At 40.6% G+C, this 19,305-nt stretch overlaps 1 protein-coding gene across 4 annotated transcripts in view; it reads right to left on the minus strand.

Moving 5' to 3' along the window:
• Window positions 1–19,305, minus strand: part of CERS3 (ceramide synthase 3) — a 51,899-nt gene that overhangs the window by 5,722 nt on the left and 26,872 nt on the right. For 3 of the 4 annotated variants that reach the window (XR_003254805.1, XM_026073477.1, XM_026073465.1), the window contains exons 10-11: window positions 17,721–17,827; window positions 16,152–16,308 (exon numbers count right to left, since the gene is read on the minus strand). Coding sequence is in view for 3 of the 4 variants with exons in the window: in XM_026073477.1 (XP_025929262.1) it covers window positions 16,152–16,308; window positions 17,721–17,827 (264 nt within the window). In the remaining variant the exon portion in view is untranslated. Of the gene's footprint in view, window positions 1–6,776; window positions 9,643–16,151; window positions 16,309–17,720; window positions 17,828–19,305 lie in introns of those variants that run through there. The other variant, XM_026073456.1, reaches the window with a different exon arrangement.

The raw sequence follows: 19,305 nt of genomic DNA on the forward strand, positions 1-19,305 counted from the left end.
ATTTACCCACTAGCACACGGGTATCTAGTTTGTTAATGGCAACTCCCAAAGTTAAATAGGCAGGCATTGGGTGGTGTTAGTGTTCAGATACTGAAGACTGCAGGTCTTGTGGTGACTTTTCGTGATGCAAGGGTGTTTGGGCTCCAGGACGGTGTTTCTACCATCGGCTAGGAGTGACCTGAGGCTTTTCTTCTTAACAGAACACATCCCCTCCAGAGCTGTGCCCCTACAGACATGCTGGGACCCCTCCTTTGCTCATAAATCTGTTTTCCTTGTCATCTGTCTGGACTTCAACTAAGCAGGCACAGGCTGCACGCCCTTCCTGCTCCAAGCGTGTGTGCCAAGGTCAGTGATGAGATGCAAAGAGGAGAAACCAGTGTTGTCCCTGCCCACCCTGTATCTGCTCTCTGAATGCACTGACAATTACACTTGCAGCCTGCTATTCTGGGGTCTTTCTTCAGCACCAAATTTATACAGAGAAAATAAATGACAGCTCAGTAATAACTCATCCAATTGCAATTTCATATCCCCTTTATATATTACATTTCTAGCAAGATGTATAGGGCTAGAAAGAAAATTAAAACTAAACTCTGTCTCATCAGAAACTATAAACTTCCTGGAGCTTTTCTTTTGCCTTTTCCCTAACAACATATAACGGGTATAAAAACAAACAAATCTTACTGTAAATACTGTAAAATAAACTTGGCATGCCATCAGTTAGAGAAAAGAAAAGACAGCCTTTCCCACACAAACAATTTATGAGGTTCTGCCTCTTTCAGATCACCTCTCTCACTCCTGTTAGTTTTGTGATTTGTATTTACAGTTAAAGACAAATGTTTTGGGAGGTTACTTTTTTGCCACCGGAAATGTTTCAGAAACAAATGCAAATCAAATGTGAGTACAGGGTCTGATACAGAGTCTGCTGGACTCATGGGAAATGCTCTCATCTTCTTGTGCAGTGTCTGGATGGGGCTGAAAATGTGGGGAGCAATGTGGGAAGGAGTGCTTTTGCTCCCAGTCTGAAGAGGCCTGGAGACAGCGAAGTTCCTGAGTGCCTATTTCATTCTGAGCATCTCATTATGCCCCACAGAGGTTGTTGGTGCTCAAGCATGTGCTGAAGAATAGCTGGTGATCTGCTTGGCTTTGAGCAACAGCTAATATGTGGCATCAATTCCTGTTTCCTATAGGAATGGGTTGGTGTTTACGGAATGGAACTGGAAGCTCAGATATAATCTGTTTCCCAGTTTTAATGCTGTCAAGCTACAGGCTCTGATAAAAGGCACTATCTGTAGTAATTTAAAAACACGTGAATGTTAGCGTCCAGGACACTACAAACCCCTGTATTTGAGATAATGTCTTACATATTTCAAGGCAGCAGGAGTTAAATTTCTTTGTGATCTGAAGCAACCATTACAGAGCAAATTTGCTTAATTCTGGGAAAGAGCACTATTTCTGAAATCCTGATATTGATCTAGAAGAAATGCTGCTGAATCAAATCTAAATTTTTGTTATCTTTCCAATCATGAACCTGCTTTGTAACTAAGTGCCTTGAAAAATCCTTATTTCAGAAGAGTCTGGCCATTTTTATCCAACTTGCTTAAGTGACTGGAATGCAACAGAAGTGAAGAGAGGACAGACCTTAAACAGCAGTAGCTTCATCTGTAACTAGAAAACAAAACAAATCTGTCCTTGCAAGCTGTTTACAATAGACTATTATAAATATATTAAGATATCATAAGTTTATGCCTCTGTTAACTTTGACCTTCTAAGAATGACAAATAATATGACACTTCTAGGGTTTTCCCTACTTTAATGCCAAAATATTTTCTGTGACCCCTGCACATCATATATCATAGTTCTGTTTTCCAACACAAAGACTCTGCTCTTACTGTCCCTGAGCAATGACAGATGATTATACTATCAAAAACACAAGAGCTGGAAAACTGTAAATGCAACAACTGAGGCCGTCATTAATTCTCAATCCTTTGGTTTAATGGTATCAGCTGCATTTATTATACTTCAGAAGGTTTAGGGTAACAGACAAAATGGATGTCTATGTTTTATGTTCTGGATGACTAACCAATTTAATCTTTCTAAGTGGATGAATGGTTTCAAGGTTTATGAGAAGCAACACTAATGCTATAAAGTCTGCAAGAGAGCCATTTGTAGTGAGGCCAAAGCCGCAAACTTTTATAATCTTTTTTCCTTTTGTTTAACCCTTCCACCTGCTGCTCAGTCTGCCTCTTTTAGTTAAATGAACTGAATTTGTTAAGGTATTTTGGCTTCTTGCATTTCACTGCTGTTAGTATCATTCAAGTCATTTGCACCACATCTTATTACATGAATGGTAAAGGAGCTTCAACAGGGAGGAAGGGCCTGATTAAATCATATGTGCAATACCTTAATAACATTGACTTTGGTTGAATCTGTTCCCTGTTTTTGCCAACATGAGAATGAGGTCTAATTTGTTCATCTAAGGGAAAGAAAGACCTCCTTTCTCACCAAATTCTCATTAAAAGAAAGAGAAAAGAAAGGAAAACAAGAACAAGAGAGATATAAGTAAATTATTTGCGGGCTAAAGTATGTCAGCTTCATCATCCAGTTTGACCTCTTGCATAACACAAGATGTGACCCAGTTGTGCTCATACTGATGCAAGGTACTGGGCTAACCTACATGTCTTAAACAGGAAGGCACCCATGTCATGTATGAAGACATCAAGAGAAGGGAAATCCACTATCCTCCTTAAAAGTTTGCTTCAATATTTAGTTAGCCAAACACAAAGACTAGTCTGGATTGATAGGGTTTAAAATTTAGCCTTTGACTGTTGTCATGGTATTCTGTAAATTAAAAAGCTCTTGTCATGCTGCCTTTTCTCCATTTTGCAGATTCTCTGGACCAACAGCAACCATAACTATGCCACGTCCAGGGCAGCTAGGAGGAACAGCCATGTATATGCCAGGCATCAACTTCAGTGTTACTTCAGTGCAACTTTGGTTGCATTCATTTCAGTCCAATAATCATGATTCATGTTTTTGCTCACTGACTATTCTAGACATGGTTATAATGGGAGTCGTTATTTCAGCAGAGTGGAAGTGACTTCTGTGCTCACTTTGGCATTTGTGAGGCTAAAAACCCATGAATTATAAAACATCAAAGATTGTAAGTTGTCAGTAACTGAATTGAGTGAAACCAGTGCAATTCTTCCTTAACTTTTCCAGAGAAAATGCCACAGTTCTGGCACATAAACAAATTGCAACACCAGTAGCAGCTTCTGCCCTGATAGTACCTCTCAGAATCCACATCATCACGCAGGCTAATATAGTATTTAGAGAGAGTTACACTCTCCATTGGAGCTGTTGGTTACATCACCCTAATCATACTCATACTGATGTAATCACATCCGTTCGGGCGTACCACTTTTTAACTCTGCCTCCATAATCACAGCTGACCCAGTGCATCACAGCTTAGTCCATTCATTGCCCAGATAACAGAGACCTCATATTGCAAAACACGACATCAGCCAGCTCGTCGTAAGCTGACCCTGAAAACGACCCTTCACCTGAGATGAGCTGGGTCATATGCTTACACAGGAACACACGGCTGTAACTCGTACCTGCCACAGAAGATGTATTTTTTTCATTTTTGTTCCATGTATGGATTACAGCTGTGTGGTTGTGCATGATCACTGAACCCACAAGTAGCCTCTGGCACATCATAGACACAGGGAAAACCAGGGCGCTCTCATGAAGACAGTAGGGTTTAAGGACCTACATTTGGGCCTTTTAGGGTAAGTGTAATTTACCCCCACACAATTAGCTGGATTCTTTCTGCCAGGTACACATACGTAAGGACCATTCACAGCTAAATCTGGAATTTTAATTATGTGTTTTCTGATTTAGTGAAATTTAGATTTGGGGATTTTCAAATATTTATTTTTATCCTTAAATTGGAATTGCCTGACTCTTAAATGTATCTTCCATTACAATCAGCATGTCCTAAATCTTGTACCTTAATTCTACTTTGAGAATATTCTCATTTAAATATCTATATAGCTATTGACTAGATCTTGATTTCTCAATGTAAAGTCAGTAAATTCCACAGCACCTGCACATATGGAAACAGCTTGCAATACAAAGATGAAAGCTATTAGCCAGGTCAGCAACCACTGACTCAAATAAGAGAGATAATAAACAAGAGAGATAATAAAAAGTGAGTCCAAATAGATAGAAGGGGGTACTTTTCTAACAAACAATACTATAAAGTTGATGAACCTCTGAGTTCAACATGTTTAGTTCAACATGAATAATTCAACTCAGCTGACATATGACTTAATATGTCTTTACTTTCCTGCGGAGACTAAGTAATATACATTTGGATTCAAGCAAACTGTTCTAAATTTCCAGCCTGGAAGATTTTACTGGAAAATATATTTCCCTTTTTAGCCTATACACACTAGTCAACATAAATAATGTCAATCTTCAGTGGAAGATGTGCTGTCAGACTTTGCTTTCTACAGTTTTTAAATGAAGATGCAGACTCTCTAGACTAATTATACTGGACATCTTGTGGCCAAAACTCCTTTTATTGACTCTCTCCCTTCTATGGAATATCCATTCCCCAAGTTTCCCATTGGGAATTTTCCAAGGGCACTCAAGGAAGATGTGTGAAAGACAAAGGAAAAGTCACACTAATTCCACAAATATTGAAAAGAGTAACCTCATAAAACTAGATGTCACTGTTAGAATACGTCCCTGATTTCAACTGAAGGAATAAATTTAATCTCAGAAAATATCACTTGCATTATCACTCAGCATAACACATCTGTAACTAGAGCTGTAATACCTTGACTGTTCAGAAGAAATAAATCATTGTTTACAGTTAATCAAGTGCTCTGTGGTTTCAATAAAGTCTGCTAGCTGTGTTATTGAAATCCACTAACTAAACCTTGCACTCAAGTGTATGAGGCTTTACGATAATGTCAAAAGCCCAGGAGGTACTGAGTGAGTCATAATGTCCCACTGCTTTTTGAATTATTCCAGTTTTAAATCCACAGTTGGCAAAGAAACAAAGAACAGTATAATAAGCATTTGATGCTGTTCTGTATAGTGAACTTTTTTTTACCCGAGGACAGAACTTGCATTAAGCCAAGGAGTTCAGTGTTATGAACCTTTATCAGAACATGCAATTTTAGTCCTTATAAATGCTTTTTTGGCTACAAAACAGATGATCAGGCAGTCACACTTTTCTTACTTAGCAAGGTATGATACTGCACTTAGGCTGAATGCTTTGAAACACCATAACTGCTAAAGAATGTGCTCACAGAAGCCTTATAGCACTATGAATCTAGCCTCAAACTGCAAGTATAAAACTAGGGAAAAGAGGCACTTCTCTCCTATATATTGGGTCTATTTAAGGCACTCATTCCTCTGTTTTAAGCGTTAGGAGGCATTCCGTTCCTTGCATGATGTATCTAAAGTTTTACCCCCATACAACAAAATATCAAACTAATTTTCAAGTCAAATATTTAACAACTGTCTTTTCATTTCACATTCATATCAGTATACACAAGACCTAAAATTGTTTCAACACAGCATTTCTAACCCCCCAATGTCTAGGCTGGATATAGAGCACGTCAAGAAGTAGCTAGTGAGCAAAGTTTATTGAGTAGCATCAGAAGTCCCTGAGACTTGTGTGTTTAAGTCACTTAGTGGGGGGGTTTATTGCAGCTAAGTTCAGCCTTCTAAAAGTTAGGTATCTACTCAAAGGTCACCTAGGACCTCTGTGTAACCAACAGAAAGAGAAAACAAGTGTCCCCAGAGGGTGACCTGTCCCACCACTGGTGAGGTGGCAACGCTGGACACAGCAAATTACACGCTAAAGAAATTCCAGCCTCTCTTCTTCCGCTCACTGCAGAGGGACTCTTTATCTTGGGCAAGACACAGCTTTTAGCTGGCTGAAGTTAGGTGAGACAAATCCCACCCTCATGTGCTGCATATCCACCACTGCCTCTCTGCCTAAAGCAAATACAGTCAGCTCCAGAATTAAAGCAGGCATGTCTAGTCATTCCCTACGTTTTATGCTCATGGTCATTACACTTAATCCTTCTTGCTCCAAGTGACTTCTTCAAAGGTTAGAAGTTAGTTAACTCTCTTACTATAATCTTTTATCAGTGATAAATATTGGCAAAACATCAAAATTATGTATGAATAGTTACTGGATGGTCAAAAGAGACTTTTTTTCTTTTTTTTTTTTGATGATGTGAACTTTATAGTGTGCTGTGCCTGATCAAAGGTTTTTAGAAGTGTGTTTCAGAGTCGAGGCTGCTCCTGTTAGGATTTCCTGCCTCATTCTCACGTAATAGGGATTATGGAGCACTCTCAGGTCTACTCAGGGAGACATATTTTCTTTAAATACAAGATAGAACCACTTCCTTCATCAACTGAAGTTAATCTGCAATTAACTAATGTTAATTCAGACATATCTCTTCCTTTTTAAAAAATCTTGATTCAACAGACTGCAGTACTGGGAATCCCTCTGAAAGTATGAGGATTACTCATCCCGTAACAAACTCACAATGCAAACATCTGCAGCGTATATTGAAAGTAGTAAATGGAGGGATCAGAAAGTTTTGTAGGAGGCTGAGGGTTTGTTCTATGGACTGATTTTTGGCAATTGAAAAAATAAATACATATGCACACTATTTTTTATATAAATATAATATATTTAAAATATATTATATATATTTATAATTTGTATATAGATACATATATATAAAACTAGCAACAAATGGAAGATTTCATAAATAGCCTGCCAGAAAATTAAAAGATATGAGCAGTTAACAATGGAAGCCAGAAGAACTGTCAGCAAATGCCCTTCTGGGGACAGCAAGGTAAATCAATGAATTGGAAAGCAAAAATTTGACCAGCATCTGTCTTTTATCTGAGTTAGCAATCTTCACATAAAGAGAATTCATTTAGATCAGGGATTTACTAAAAGCAAAGCTGCCTTGTGCCAGACACAGACAGGCAGAGAGAGGGGTGGGGGTGGTTGTTTGGCCAGAGCTATTGCTGGTGAAAAGTAGCGCAATCCCATCGGCTTGGAGCGGAGCCGTGCTCATTTATACCAGCTGAGAGCCTGGCCTCGCATCAACACGCAGTTCTTAGTCCTACCGAACTGGCCGGGGCGGGAAGCTTCGTTTTCACAATTACTTATAGTTTTGATTTTCTATTCTCAGAGGCAGTGGTCATCTGCAGCTCCTACTGAAGTCAAACTCAGCAGTTTCGGGAACATCAGACTAACTAAACAATTTTTATGCAATACATAAAAGCCCCATTTATGGCACAGCTAATATAAGAGGCAGAGGGAGCCTCCACACACCCAATTTGTTGGAATACGGCCAGGGAACCGAGTCTGCTCTTGCATAGTCTTGTGTGTGCATAACAGGGCTGTGGAAGGGCGCTTCATCCTTAACACTCCTGCCCCAGCGTACGTTTGCAAGCCCACCTATTCCCATCAGATGCTCGGGAATAAATTTCCTCAGTTTCTCATTAGTTCCTTCCTCCATAATGATCATAACGGTCCTTAACTCAAATTTTTCTAAACTTTAACTGACATTTATAAAATATTTGAAGCTTCTCAAGTGAAAGGTGGTGTGGAATTATGGGCATTTTTAACAGAGTTGGTTTAAAAAAATCAGAATTCCAACAAAAAATATCACTGCTGTTTTGAAATCTGAGAAGCACATTTTAGTGTATGGTATAACATACCACCCTGGAAGCTGTTGTTCAGATCCTGACCCCTTTCCATAACCTGGAGTAAAAAGCAGAGATTTAAACAGTCATCTGCCTTCTGACTCGCAGGGCCAGGAAGTGAGCTGGTGGAGGCAAAGGAAAGCAGGCAGCGCTCTTGGATGGGTACGTGACATCTGTGCTGCAGAGAAGAACTGCTGGGTTTTCCTCTTTCACCTTCACAGACTTTGCTGGATTAGGAGCTTTACCTACACATTGCTGAGGTCAGCTTTGACTTCAACCCCCCGGCAGCAGTAGGACTCCCAAGTGCCCCAGGGTGCGTGCAGTGGCTTTCTTTTTGCCTGTTGCTCTGAATACTGGCCAGCAAACCTTGTATTCTTTTATGCTTTCTTCTGCCTGCCTCTTACCCCTCCTCCCCCCGATAAATTTGGCAGCATTAAGTGGGACATGTAGCCAGGCTTTGGGCTTAACGAGATTGCTGTAGCAGAATGGGAAATATGCAGATGAAAGAAAGTCATAACAGGAAGTAATTTCCCTTTACTAGGGCATGAGCCTTCATGCTGCTGACTGGGCTGGCTAGCTCCCATCTCCAGGCTATTAAAAAGCTGATGTCCCAAAGGCAATAATTTGAATCGACTCGGAAGGTTCCCAGATAGGCTGGTTTTCATCTCTACGAGGGAAGACTTTTATTTGCCCTATTTTGTTCCCCTAATAAGCCATCCTCATGAGAAAATACGCTACAAATATTTATCCATTGAGAATCAACAAATTCAGCTTCTCCACAACCTATCTTCCTTTAAAATGGGGGAAAGGCAACCCATGCTAATCTGGTTCAATCTGATTTGTGTTTGCGCTAAAGCTTCATCCAGGGAACTCAAATTCTGAAGTGTGGCATCAGTGAGTACTAGCCTTTGCCAGTCTCGAAAGTCACCCCAAAATCTGCCGTGAAAGCTTTTCAGCAACTTCCCAGTCCCACACAGTCATTAAAATGGTAACCAGCTAGATTGTCATTATTCTCTACAATACATTATTGCTTTTAAGAGGACTACTCGGAATTAAGGCAGGCTCACGTCTCTGGTCCATTGTATCAATACCCTAATTGCCATCGGCACAGTACCGGCTTTACAAGAAAAGAAAAGACAAAACCTGCATGTCTCTAGTTTGGGAAACTAAACGCTGCCCTCTGTGTAACTCCTGCAGAATGGCATTTTGCCGAAATGGACCGCTTCTTGCTGAACGTGTTAATTCTCATTAAACTTCATGTTCTGATTTTGAAGCAGTAGAAACTGTTTTCAGGACATTTACCAAAAAGAAAAAAAAAAAATCAGCTGAAAGTCTGACTTTTTAGGAGTCGGGTAAACTGCTGTGCATGCCAAAACTGCATATACATTTCATTTCATGCTTCATTTTCACATCCCAGTAATTGCACAGTGCCTAGAAGCGCAGCGCTGTTGGGCATGATCAGGGTCATGCGATGACCCTTCACAGCTGAAGTTAAAAATCTGAGCTTATTAGCTGGGAGCTCTCAGACTCGGTTCACCTATGGTGTCTCTAGCCACACTGAACAGCACACAACCCAAGCGCACGAACACTGTTTTGAATTTTATTTGCCCCCCAAGAGCTTTAAAATGTAATCTTCTTAGAGGCTATTTTACTTTCATGTTACATAGGGTTCCCCCCTTCCCCTCATAGTTTAGAAATAAGATTTCTGTCTAGGATTAAATAGCTCAAGTTATTGTACTGCTCAGTGAGAAAGTCAGTGCTGCCTCCGCTGCCAGAACAGCCGAGTGTTGGCAGTCGCAGCTCTCCTGGGCGAACGCAGGCTGAAGAGTGACTGTCACGTAATAAAGGTGAACCGGTAGATTCTTGCTGCTGTGGATCCATGGGGTAACTCTAAAGGACATAAAGTTTAATTCTAAAGGTAACTAAGGAAAGCAAAGCAACTGCCAGGTGGCTTAAATCTGTCCTACAGAAGTCTGCACTTCCATTGGAAAATGTTTAAGGACCTGCACACCAAAAATAAAAAAATTGAAAACCATTGCTTTAAATTATGTGCTCTGGGCCTCCGTTTGGGGAGCAAGAAAACTCTCACCCAAGTTCAGCACTGAAATTCCATACTCCCAGCGCCCATGTGGTTACAAAATATGACATTCAAATTAATTATTAGAAATAAAGGTAGCTTGATGCAAACAGATCAAGCACCAAAAGGTAAGGGGAAGCAAGAATAAAAGGATTCCAGACTGGGCCCGGGGAAGGAAAGTTCTGCAGAAGTTGATCGAGGTGGGTCTGAACAGCTTCAGCCTAAATCAAGGCATCTGACCAGGGCAGGTAGTACAGCCTCTGGGAACTGTATAAACTTAATGGAAAAACTTGCACAAAGGGTTATAGCAAGTCTCTAAAGAGGTAAATTCACAACAGCTTAGGTCAGATAGAAAGAACCATAGGGCAGCACTTCTGCAGGTGTAAAGAAGCGTTATTCTTCAATATAAGGGGTGAGGGCATGTTTCACAAGAGCAAACTGTCTGTGTCCCAAAGGACTGTCAAGCATAAGCCTTTTCTACACGTTAATATTGAAACATCTGAAGTATGCAGTCCATGGGCACACTTTTAGGGATCCAGTTTTCTAGTATATGCTATTTTGATACATAAAAGAAAATAACTGGTTTAAGGAGTCTTTATATGGCTAACCACTTTCACGGCAAGGACTGTACTGGCAAGCCACTATCAGTAAATAAGCAGAAAAAAAAAAAGGCAGAGTTATGGCAGTACAAGAGCAATCTTCAGACAAAACAAAATGCTGAAGTAAAAGAATGAGTGCTGGATGGGGCAGAAGTATCATAGCACGTACTTCACAGCTCTTATTTCAACTCTAAAATAGTATTTTCTTATCATTTTCAGCTATCCATACTCTATCATTAGTCATTCTTTGAATGCTAACTCCCACTGTTCCCTTAGGATTTGGGGCTGAAAAAGGAATGAATAAACCATGAGCAAGGACATGCCCAGAGTCTTTAAAAAAACTTGTTTACTGAGCACAAAATATCAAAGGAATCTTGCAAATATGGAGGTGATGCCAGCCAGTTTTTAAAGCAAATGACAAGTTCAAAAGCATGATCTATGGAGCTGCAGGACCCCCGGGGTATTTTCTATTCCAGGAAAAGGAAAGAACCAAGGTGAGTTAAACAAAACAGTGGCTGATGGCTCCTAAATCATAGTCACCATTAGGAAGAAGCTCATTGCCGTGCTTGAAGACAGTCTGACGGCAGCAAAACAATTAGAAGAGCAAAATGAGCAGGAAAACATACTCTTGGTCACGTTACAGGACTGTTAAAAACTGCCGTTACCTTCTGCCATTGATGGACTTTGCATCAGCCCTCAAGTATCTGAGTCATGTGGACATCATGCCCATTTCCTACAACTTACACATATTTTTCAAGATTTAAAGCACCATAGTCTCAAAACCTTAACTCACTGAGTAATGGTTTTAACATATATTTTACATCTTAATTTGCCATAATAATGTGGCTATAAGCCGCTGTCATTCGCTCCCTCTTTCTGACCTTGGAAATAAAACGTTTAATCTCCATGGGATTTTCCTGGCGAGATATTTTAAATCAGTGCATATGCACATACTTCTCTATATGTTTTTTCAATTTTCCTAAAATATTCTCATATGTGCAGACATGATGACTAGACATGTTTCAGTGGTGCTTGAAACTCGATACAAGTGGGCAATTTAACCATGTAATTGAACAATATTGCAGAAACACACGGAGTCTCCTAGCAACAAAAGGCCTTGGACATCAAGATGGCAGCCAGCAGCTTAACATTGCAATCGCCTGACCTCGCTTGAAAAGAAATTACGCTGAAAAACGTCCTTCCTCCTCTTGCAGCACAACCGACCTAAGATAAATGGCTCCAGGTCTGACCTTGAAGGGCTTTTCTTACATACGTGTGCCTTACTCGTAAACAGTGCCATGAAACGGCCTGCGAGAAAGGAGTCAAATCCTAACTTACCTTATTCAGGTGTTTTTTATGTTGTACAGAAGTAAGAGCAAGGCTTGCTTGGAAAAGAATGCAATACTTCTGTTCCCTCAAATTTTCCCCTCACAGAAAACAAAGAGCTATAAAGTATGCAAACTTAAAGCAAAGTAGCCGTAAGCATCGCTCAGCTTGCGGCGACGGATTTCCGCGGAGCAGGGATCATTTCTGCGCCGCATGACCGGTGCAGGCACCCGAGGAAACGCGACGCAGAGGGACAGAGCAAGAGACTCTCCTCCCGTCTTCCCTTTCTGCCTTGTTTTTGTTTGCCTCTGGCTGCGGTTTTTGGGAGGAGGGAGATTGCAAGGTTTTTAGTCCAAGCTGGTTTTTATTCAAACGAGTCAGCTGAGCAATTATTCCAGAGAGACCAAGGATGATTTTCCCCGTTATTAGTGCAGAGGGGAGGGGGCAGCCAAGATGCAGACTTTTGGGGGGGGTATAGGACTCGCTGGAGAGCTGGGCTCTCTCACTTACGTTCCCCGCTGAGTCCCAGACTTCAGAGGTGACCCGGAAAGTCCTTTAACCTGTGCTTCAGCAAGGGACAACAGCACTTCCCATGGAGAATAAATGCATTAAAGTCCATTGACTTTCCGACAGTACGGTGATAGGGTCAGAAGGGTACAACCGGGGGAGACACCGGCCTCCTGGAAGGATGCAGGAGCTGCTGGCTGCTGCGCTGCAGTGACTCTCCCCAGGGACCCGCCAACACACACGGCTCAGGACACTGAAAAAATCCCTTACACCCTTGCTGCACTCAGAGCTTCTGCAGGGCTCGTATAGTTAAACAACAACATCAGTCCCTATTCCCAGTTACATCATGACTTTGTTTTTCCATTTGAAGTAGCTGACTGTTGCTTCAAGAAAAAAAATGTCAAAAATTGCCTGTTTTCTGAATGAAAGCTTTAAAGTCTCGGGCACAGAAACAAAACCCTCCTAATACGAGGGCGATGGTTTACTGGTATTCCGCTAAAATAGCAACAGCTATTTGTGTGGAGTATGTCTGTAATAAATGTGTTGGTATAAAAACGCTGCCTTGCACACACCATTCTTTTCAACGTTGCCTTTACAGCTCTGGAGGCACTGGCTGCTTTCACAGCCAAGTTTGCCACTGCTATGGAAAACAGGCTGCACATGCAAGCCAGCTGAAGTCATGCAGACTGAGAAGGGCTAGGGCTGCTGCCGCTGCTGCCACTGTAAAAATGTTATTTGGAAACCGCCTTCTCGGAGCGCTGTATAAGGAATCAAAAATCCACGGTAAGGATGGAGGCTCGATGCTCTCCCATTTTTTAGCAATGACTAATACAAAAAAGCTCTTATCTCAAAATAAAGCATTTCTGCCCCTTACAAAGGCATAGAAGCAGGCAGGGCAGAATGGCCTTAAATAGCTGGCCAAAAAATGTCCTTTTCACCACTGTATCTGAAGACATTCTTGCAATGCACTCTCATAACCTCAGCCAGTGTGGATGGGAAACTATGCCAATGCCCTCCTCTTCCTCAGCTGCAAAGCAGGCAGGAGCTCTCTCTTGATTTCATCAAGAAACAGTTGTGTGAAAAGGTCCACCATTATCGCAGGCTCTGCATACAGTGAACACTCGTTCCACGYGTACGGAATAGATACCCCTCCTAATTTCATGGTGTTTTGTGTTATCTCTACCTGCCCCTACCTTTGACTTCTCAAATATGGTCAGAAATTTTTCCAAGCATCTACAGGTTTGTGATTCACACGGAATTTGTTTTCTTCCTCTTTCTGAACTACGGTCTTGTTCCGACCATATTCATTGTCATACCAGGTTCTCCCGTAGACCTGTATGTGCTTCTTGTGGAATTTCCACATCCAAGGTCACACCTCCGCACAGAGTACAAATCTCAATCTAATAGCTTCAGTTCTAGTGGCTGAAGTACTTTATTTTCTTTCTTCTTTTTAAACAACTTCTTTTAAAAGAAAAATGCTTATTTCTCAAAAAAATTGCATCTTTAGTGACATAAGATCGGATGTTAAAGATAAATAGGAGCTGCTGGTCAATGGGGCTACTTTTGACAAAAAGCCCTGACAGCTGATATTTTGACAACAGTGAGCTAAAACAGATGTCAAACAGAAATTCTGTCAAATTACAGTGAAATATGTAGAACATAGATACACRCTCCAGCTCAGCACAGAGACAAGGCCACAACCTAAAGAGAAAATGAGGAGAGGCAAAACACTTGATAACACTCGATAAACCTGGCCAGGAATGACTTTGTAATTAATCTAAGAGAGCTAGGTGACATGGAAAAGCACAAATTTTTGGTGTATAAGGAAACACAGAAATATGTAGTTTTACAAGAAGAACAAAGCAAGCCATTTCTCCTACAGATTTTCCCTTGTGTTGAACTGTTTGCTGTCTAACAAGGGTTGAGTTTGTAACTGCAGTCTTCTTTTAGGGGAGACACTGGGTCTCTCTATGCTATCTAGCTATTTTCATAAGGCTTGTAGGAACCAAATAACCCCATCAAATATGGTTGAGATTGACCAGTAGGATCAAAGACATACGTAACTTGACTGCATGAGCTTCTGTGAGAAGTCAGGTTTAAATAAATCAGAAAACAACAWCAACAAAATCACCCCTCAAAGTACCTAATCAAGCAAGMAACTTTTCATTCAGATCCATGTCAAACTCATGAAGAAAATTCAGTGGGGTGGAAGGAGGGAAAAACAAAAGCACAAACAGTCCCAGCCACCATCTTTTGGGGAATAAACAATACTGCTTGGCACACAGTTACTGCAATATGGGACACCGAGGAACAGCCACTCTGGTCGCTGGGCCAAGCTACCCTGAATCAGCCATTTCATCCCTCCGCAATCCTTTGCGTCAGTCAGGCCTCCTCATCAAAACCAGCTGGGCCTAAATGACCGTGATCTACTATTTGCAGTTCACGGTTGTGACATATAAATAGATCAACAAGAAAGCTAAAGCAAAAGCTCTGGTTTCAAGCAGGATCTTTTAGAAAGACCAGCTCTGATGAGGAGAACTGCTCATATTGCTTGAAATTAATAAAAGAACGAGGGGTAGGGGAGTACTTGGCCTACAGAACAAGCTTGGATCCAACACTGCCCTGCCAGTTGTTTAGCAATGAGAGTTCAAAACAAAGATATTTGACCTGTCTCTTTCATTTGTGCAGTGACAGCCAGAATAACTGGCTGCTACTTTAGGGCCTCATCCATACCATTAAAATCAGCAGCAGTCTTTCCATCAACTTCAAAGAGGCTTGGGTCAGGTCATTATTGCTGTGGTAGGGTCCACGCCTGGGCAACGAGGTTGGGTATAATTGTACTTCTGCCAAGTTCATTGCTAGTTATTTCCGGAATGTAAATAATAGGATGGTTTCTGTTCTCAGTCAAATAATAATTAATATGGGTAGAAAGGAATATTTCTATTTCCCTAAGATGCTTCACAGCATTAACTGCTTGAGATAACTGAGATGACTCTGTCCTTTCATGTTTTCTTGCCTTGATCCTCAAAAGAAATACTATTTGTGAATAGCACAACATAAGCTTCATCTTAAGTAGCAAAATATCCCTGTCAATGGTCATGCCAAATATTAAGAGACATTCTCCAAAGTCCTTTGCTAAATGCTGCTGATACCTTTACCTACACTACACCACATTGCACGCTTTGTGACAAGACCTTGCGAAACTGTAACTACTTCAGGCAATCAAACAAGACTTAGATCGCAGCAAAATTGTTTTTACAGCTTTTTCCCCGCATGAATTTGCTGTACAGAGTGAAAGCAGCTTATGATGCCTCAGACCTGCACTGTTTCTCCACTCCAGTTGAATACAATAGTATTTCACTGTCTCATAAGATAATACCAGACCAGCTTGGTTAGGTTTTCTTAATCCAAAAACATAATGTATAAGTATAGCTGAATTCAGATTTGGACATACCTGGAGAACTTTGACCACAAGTTTTCTGTAGCATTAAAAGTTTTCACCTCTCCTCTCATTTTTTGTAATGTTCATAGAAGGTCCAGTGAGGAATAATTTCTGTCACTCTGAACACAGGATTTTGAGTTCTGCACCATCTTTAGGCTCCAGTTTTCAGGAGAGCTCACTTCTTATTTACATATCAGAGCAAGTCATCAGATAGAGACAAAAGGTTCTAGCCAAAGTTCTGGTGTCCTGATCTATGACCTTACATGTGACAACATGATAACGGGAGGTAGAAAGGACATGTGAACATTTTTATACTTTGCAGATCACTATCAAAAATCTGACCTGAAAGTTCAGGAAAACAGTAAGACATTCTGAGTAAATCTGCTAAAGGTATTAGTACCTGTTTTTGGCATCTCACATATTTTTCTGCAGAAGCGAGATTGCTTACCTTTACGAAAATGAACCTTCTCAAAATCTTGAAAATTAAGTACCCCCAATATAAATGCAAGCCTTGAAGGATCAATAGCTGCCCATTGAATAAAAAATACGCTATGACAGGAGTCGTGGAATAGTATGTAGGCTGATACAATGTGGCACGAAGAATCCTAAAAAAACAAAGGTCACTGTTACGGTGCAAGATTCCTTCTCTGTGCTATTTATAACAATTTCTAATTTCACATTCCAAACTGATTAACTATTTCCACAAAATATTAAAAAGCCCTGCAAAGATGATGAATTAATTAACAAACCTTGGTTTAACTAGATTATGCATCACAATTAAAACATAGACTTCACAAGATAAGAAATTTGAGTCTTGCATCAAAGTATTCTAAAYAAGGTTAGAAAAATCCCAGGTTTTTAAATCTTGAGCTCTGTGTGGTCAAGATATAATGCAGTTCAGAGCTTGTCTATACCATCTTTTTTCATGCAAATTCCCTCTAATCTGAAATCCACACTCTAGAGAAACTCCTACAAGCTTTTCAACCGGGCTCTTTGTTAATTAACATGTGTTTTGTCCATCTTGAGCCTTCACTTCTTCCATATTATTTGGGGCTTTTTTGAGTCCTTTTAATCTCATCACATTTTGCTTCCAAGCTCAAGAACTCAAGAACAAGAAACTCAGTGAAGCAAAATGATTGGAGATCACTTGTGCAGTTAATCAAAAAATAACAAGAAAGTAAAAGACATCAGCATTTCTGAAAGAGAATACTACAGGAAATTAAAACCTTGTGTTGATCAATGTTCAGAACTATTAATTTAACCAGCTTGAGTCTCTAAGGGTTTGTCCACATGCAGGGAGGGGCATGAAGGCAAGCTAGAGCAAATCAGTAAAACGGTGAATGTGAAACATATTAAGCACTTTTTGAAAGCTAAACATGTTAAGCATTAAGCACACTAAGCACCCGTGTGGATACTCCAAAGCAGATTAAGTCATAGCACTCTGAAGTCATGTGAGCGTTGAATAAGTTCTAATTTATGTGCGTTGACTTCATAGATTAATTGGTTCACCTTTTCTGAATGCTCCCCATGTAAATGAGGTGGGTTACTACCTAGGAACTAGGTAGCAAAAAGAAGGCGCTACAAAAATTAAATATAATCATATAGGACTTTCACTTTAGTTTGACTTTGCAGCTACAGCAGGAGGGATGGAATGAAAGGCACAGTGATTTCTCTTAGTTAAGTAGTTCAGTTCCCTTGGAAACACAGCAGCACATAGTATTTAACTACAGTTTGTGTAAATAAGTTAAATAATAAGTGAAAGCCTTTACTAAGGTATCACATTTTCAAGAGATTCATTTTTAAACCATTTTTACTTAAATTAAATTTCTACTTTAAAGAAAATGACAGTTTTCATCCACCCTTCTAGGTGGCCACTAAGATCAATAATAATGAAAGCTCATCTTCTGCTCTTTAAAGCACAATCAGTTCCTTTTCTTTTTCCATCACAACCAATAATTACCTCTCACTGGAAATGGGAATGAAATAAAAGCTTGTGACTACATCAAATATTGCTTACCAGCAGGGGAACAGGATGATTCTTGTGATGAAGAATGTGATAGCAAAGATGATAAAGAGCGTATTGCAGGTTTTCTGCCAGTGAGCATAATTAAACATTTTGGCTGCCTGCATTAAATAAAAACCATCAAACATATTACAAATATTCTGTGAAATAAGTCCCTTTCTAGTATTTTCATAAACAAGAAGTCATCTTCCACCTAAGCAGGAARAAAGTTTCCTCCGCGTTTGACATGTAGAGCAATCATTTTACTTATACCTAATAAAGCATTATCAAAACAGATTCCTTGTTTATATTTCTCCTTTCATCTTAAATGAAAGGACTGTATCAAAGGCCTAAAGAACAGCTTTCTGATCAGAATACAAGAGTACTATGGAAACACAAAGTGCTCTTGGAGACAGAGGTCCATCCCTCTATCTCGGAGCAGATGGGGAATGGGCTCCCAGCCATATCCACCAGCCCAAGGAGCCGCTGCGGCCCATTGCACCCAGGCACGCTAGCAACTCGATGTCACAGACCCTCCTCTGTGCCTCCTACAGCCACTGCTTCCTCTTCCTGGAGGGCTGGAGGTCCTTGCTGTGGTCTCCATCCCACTAGGAAAGATCCTAATTACTGCTTCCCCCCAGCTGCAACATGCAATTCCCCTGCTCTGTTTAGGAGTCACCCTGGCCACCACGGGATGAACCAGCTGTTCCCAAGTGTGAACAAAGCTTCAGGTGCCAAGCCCAGCTCCTAAACAGCTGCTTGATGAACTTTTTTTTTTTTTTTTTTTTTTTTTTTTTAAGTGGCAGGGCTGAACTCAGTTATTCCCATACCCAGCTTAAGCATCCTTCTTGGTGCTGTCCCACCAGGTGACAGTACAACCATTTGTGGGGCCACAGAATGAATGGGGTCACAAAACAGCTCAGGGTTAAAAGTATGCCAGCAAAAAATTGTGTATATGTATTTAATCTGGATAAGACCAACTGCATGACCCCACATTTAGCTGTTGCAGCACAACTGACAGTATCGGGAGCAGAACTGAGTAGCGAGAAACAGCAGCCTAGAAAGGCTGCGTGCACTGGCACTGCCACCACCAGAGGTGACAAAACTGTGCCCTTAATCCTGGTGTTATAAACCCAGAATAACTCCACTGAAGGAAACAAAGTGCGTGTTTCTCTTTGGAGAAACCCAAACGCATGTTTCTAGGACCACAGAGCTGTCTGCAGAATAAGACACTTCTTAATCTTAAAGCATTTCTTAAGTGATATTTAGTGCAGGGATGGAGAAGAAGTGAGAAACTTTTCTTCTGCCAGTACCTGAAATATCTCATTCAGAAACAGTTTGAGTATCTCCAGCCAGCACTGTATGATGTAGCCATACCCCTTGGACCAACACAGGGGTGTGAATGCTAACAAAATTAAGACAGTTTGAAGAAGCAGCCAAGTTTTTAGTTGCTAAATTTGCTTGAGAATTGGTATCATGACAAGCTGTTCACAGGCTAGCCAACTCAGGCTAATTTTATCAGTGAAACAAGAATAATCCAGGGAGGCACCTGTATTTCCAGTCCCTGTTCTGTACTGCAGAACTTCTCTGTTATGTTCTT

The sequence above is a fragment of the Apteryx rowi genome, unplaced genomic scaffold (genome assembly GCF_003343035.1).
Source record: "Apteryx rowi isolate R43461 unplaced genomic scaffold, aptRow1 scaffold_11, whole genome shotgun sequence".
Taxonomy (NCBI): Eukaryota; Metazoa; Chordata; class Aves; order Apterygiformes; family Apterygidae; genus Apteryx; species Apteryx rowi.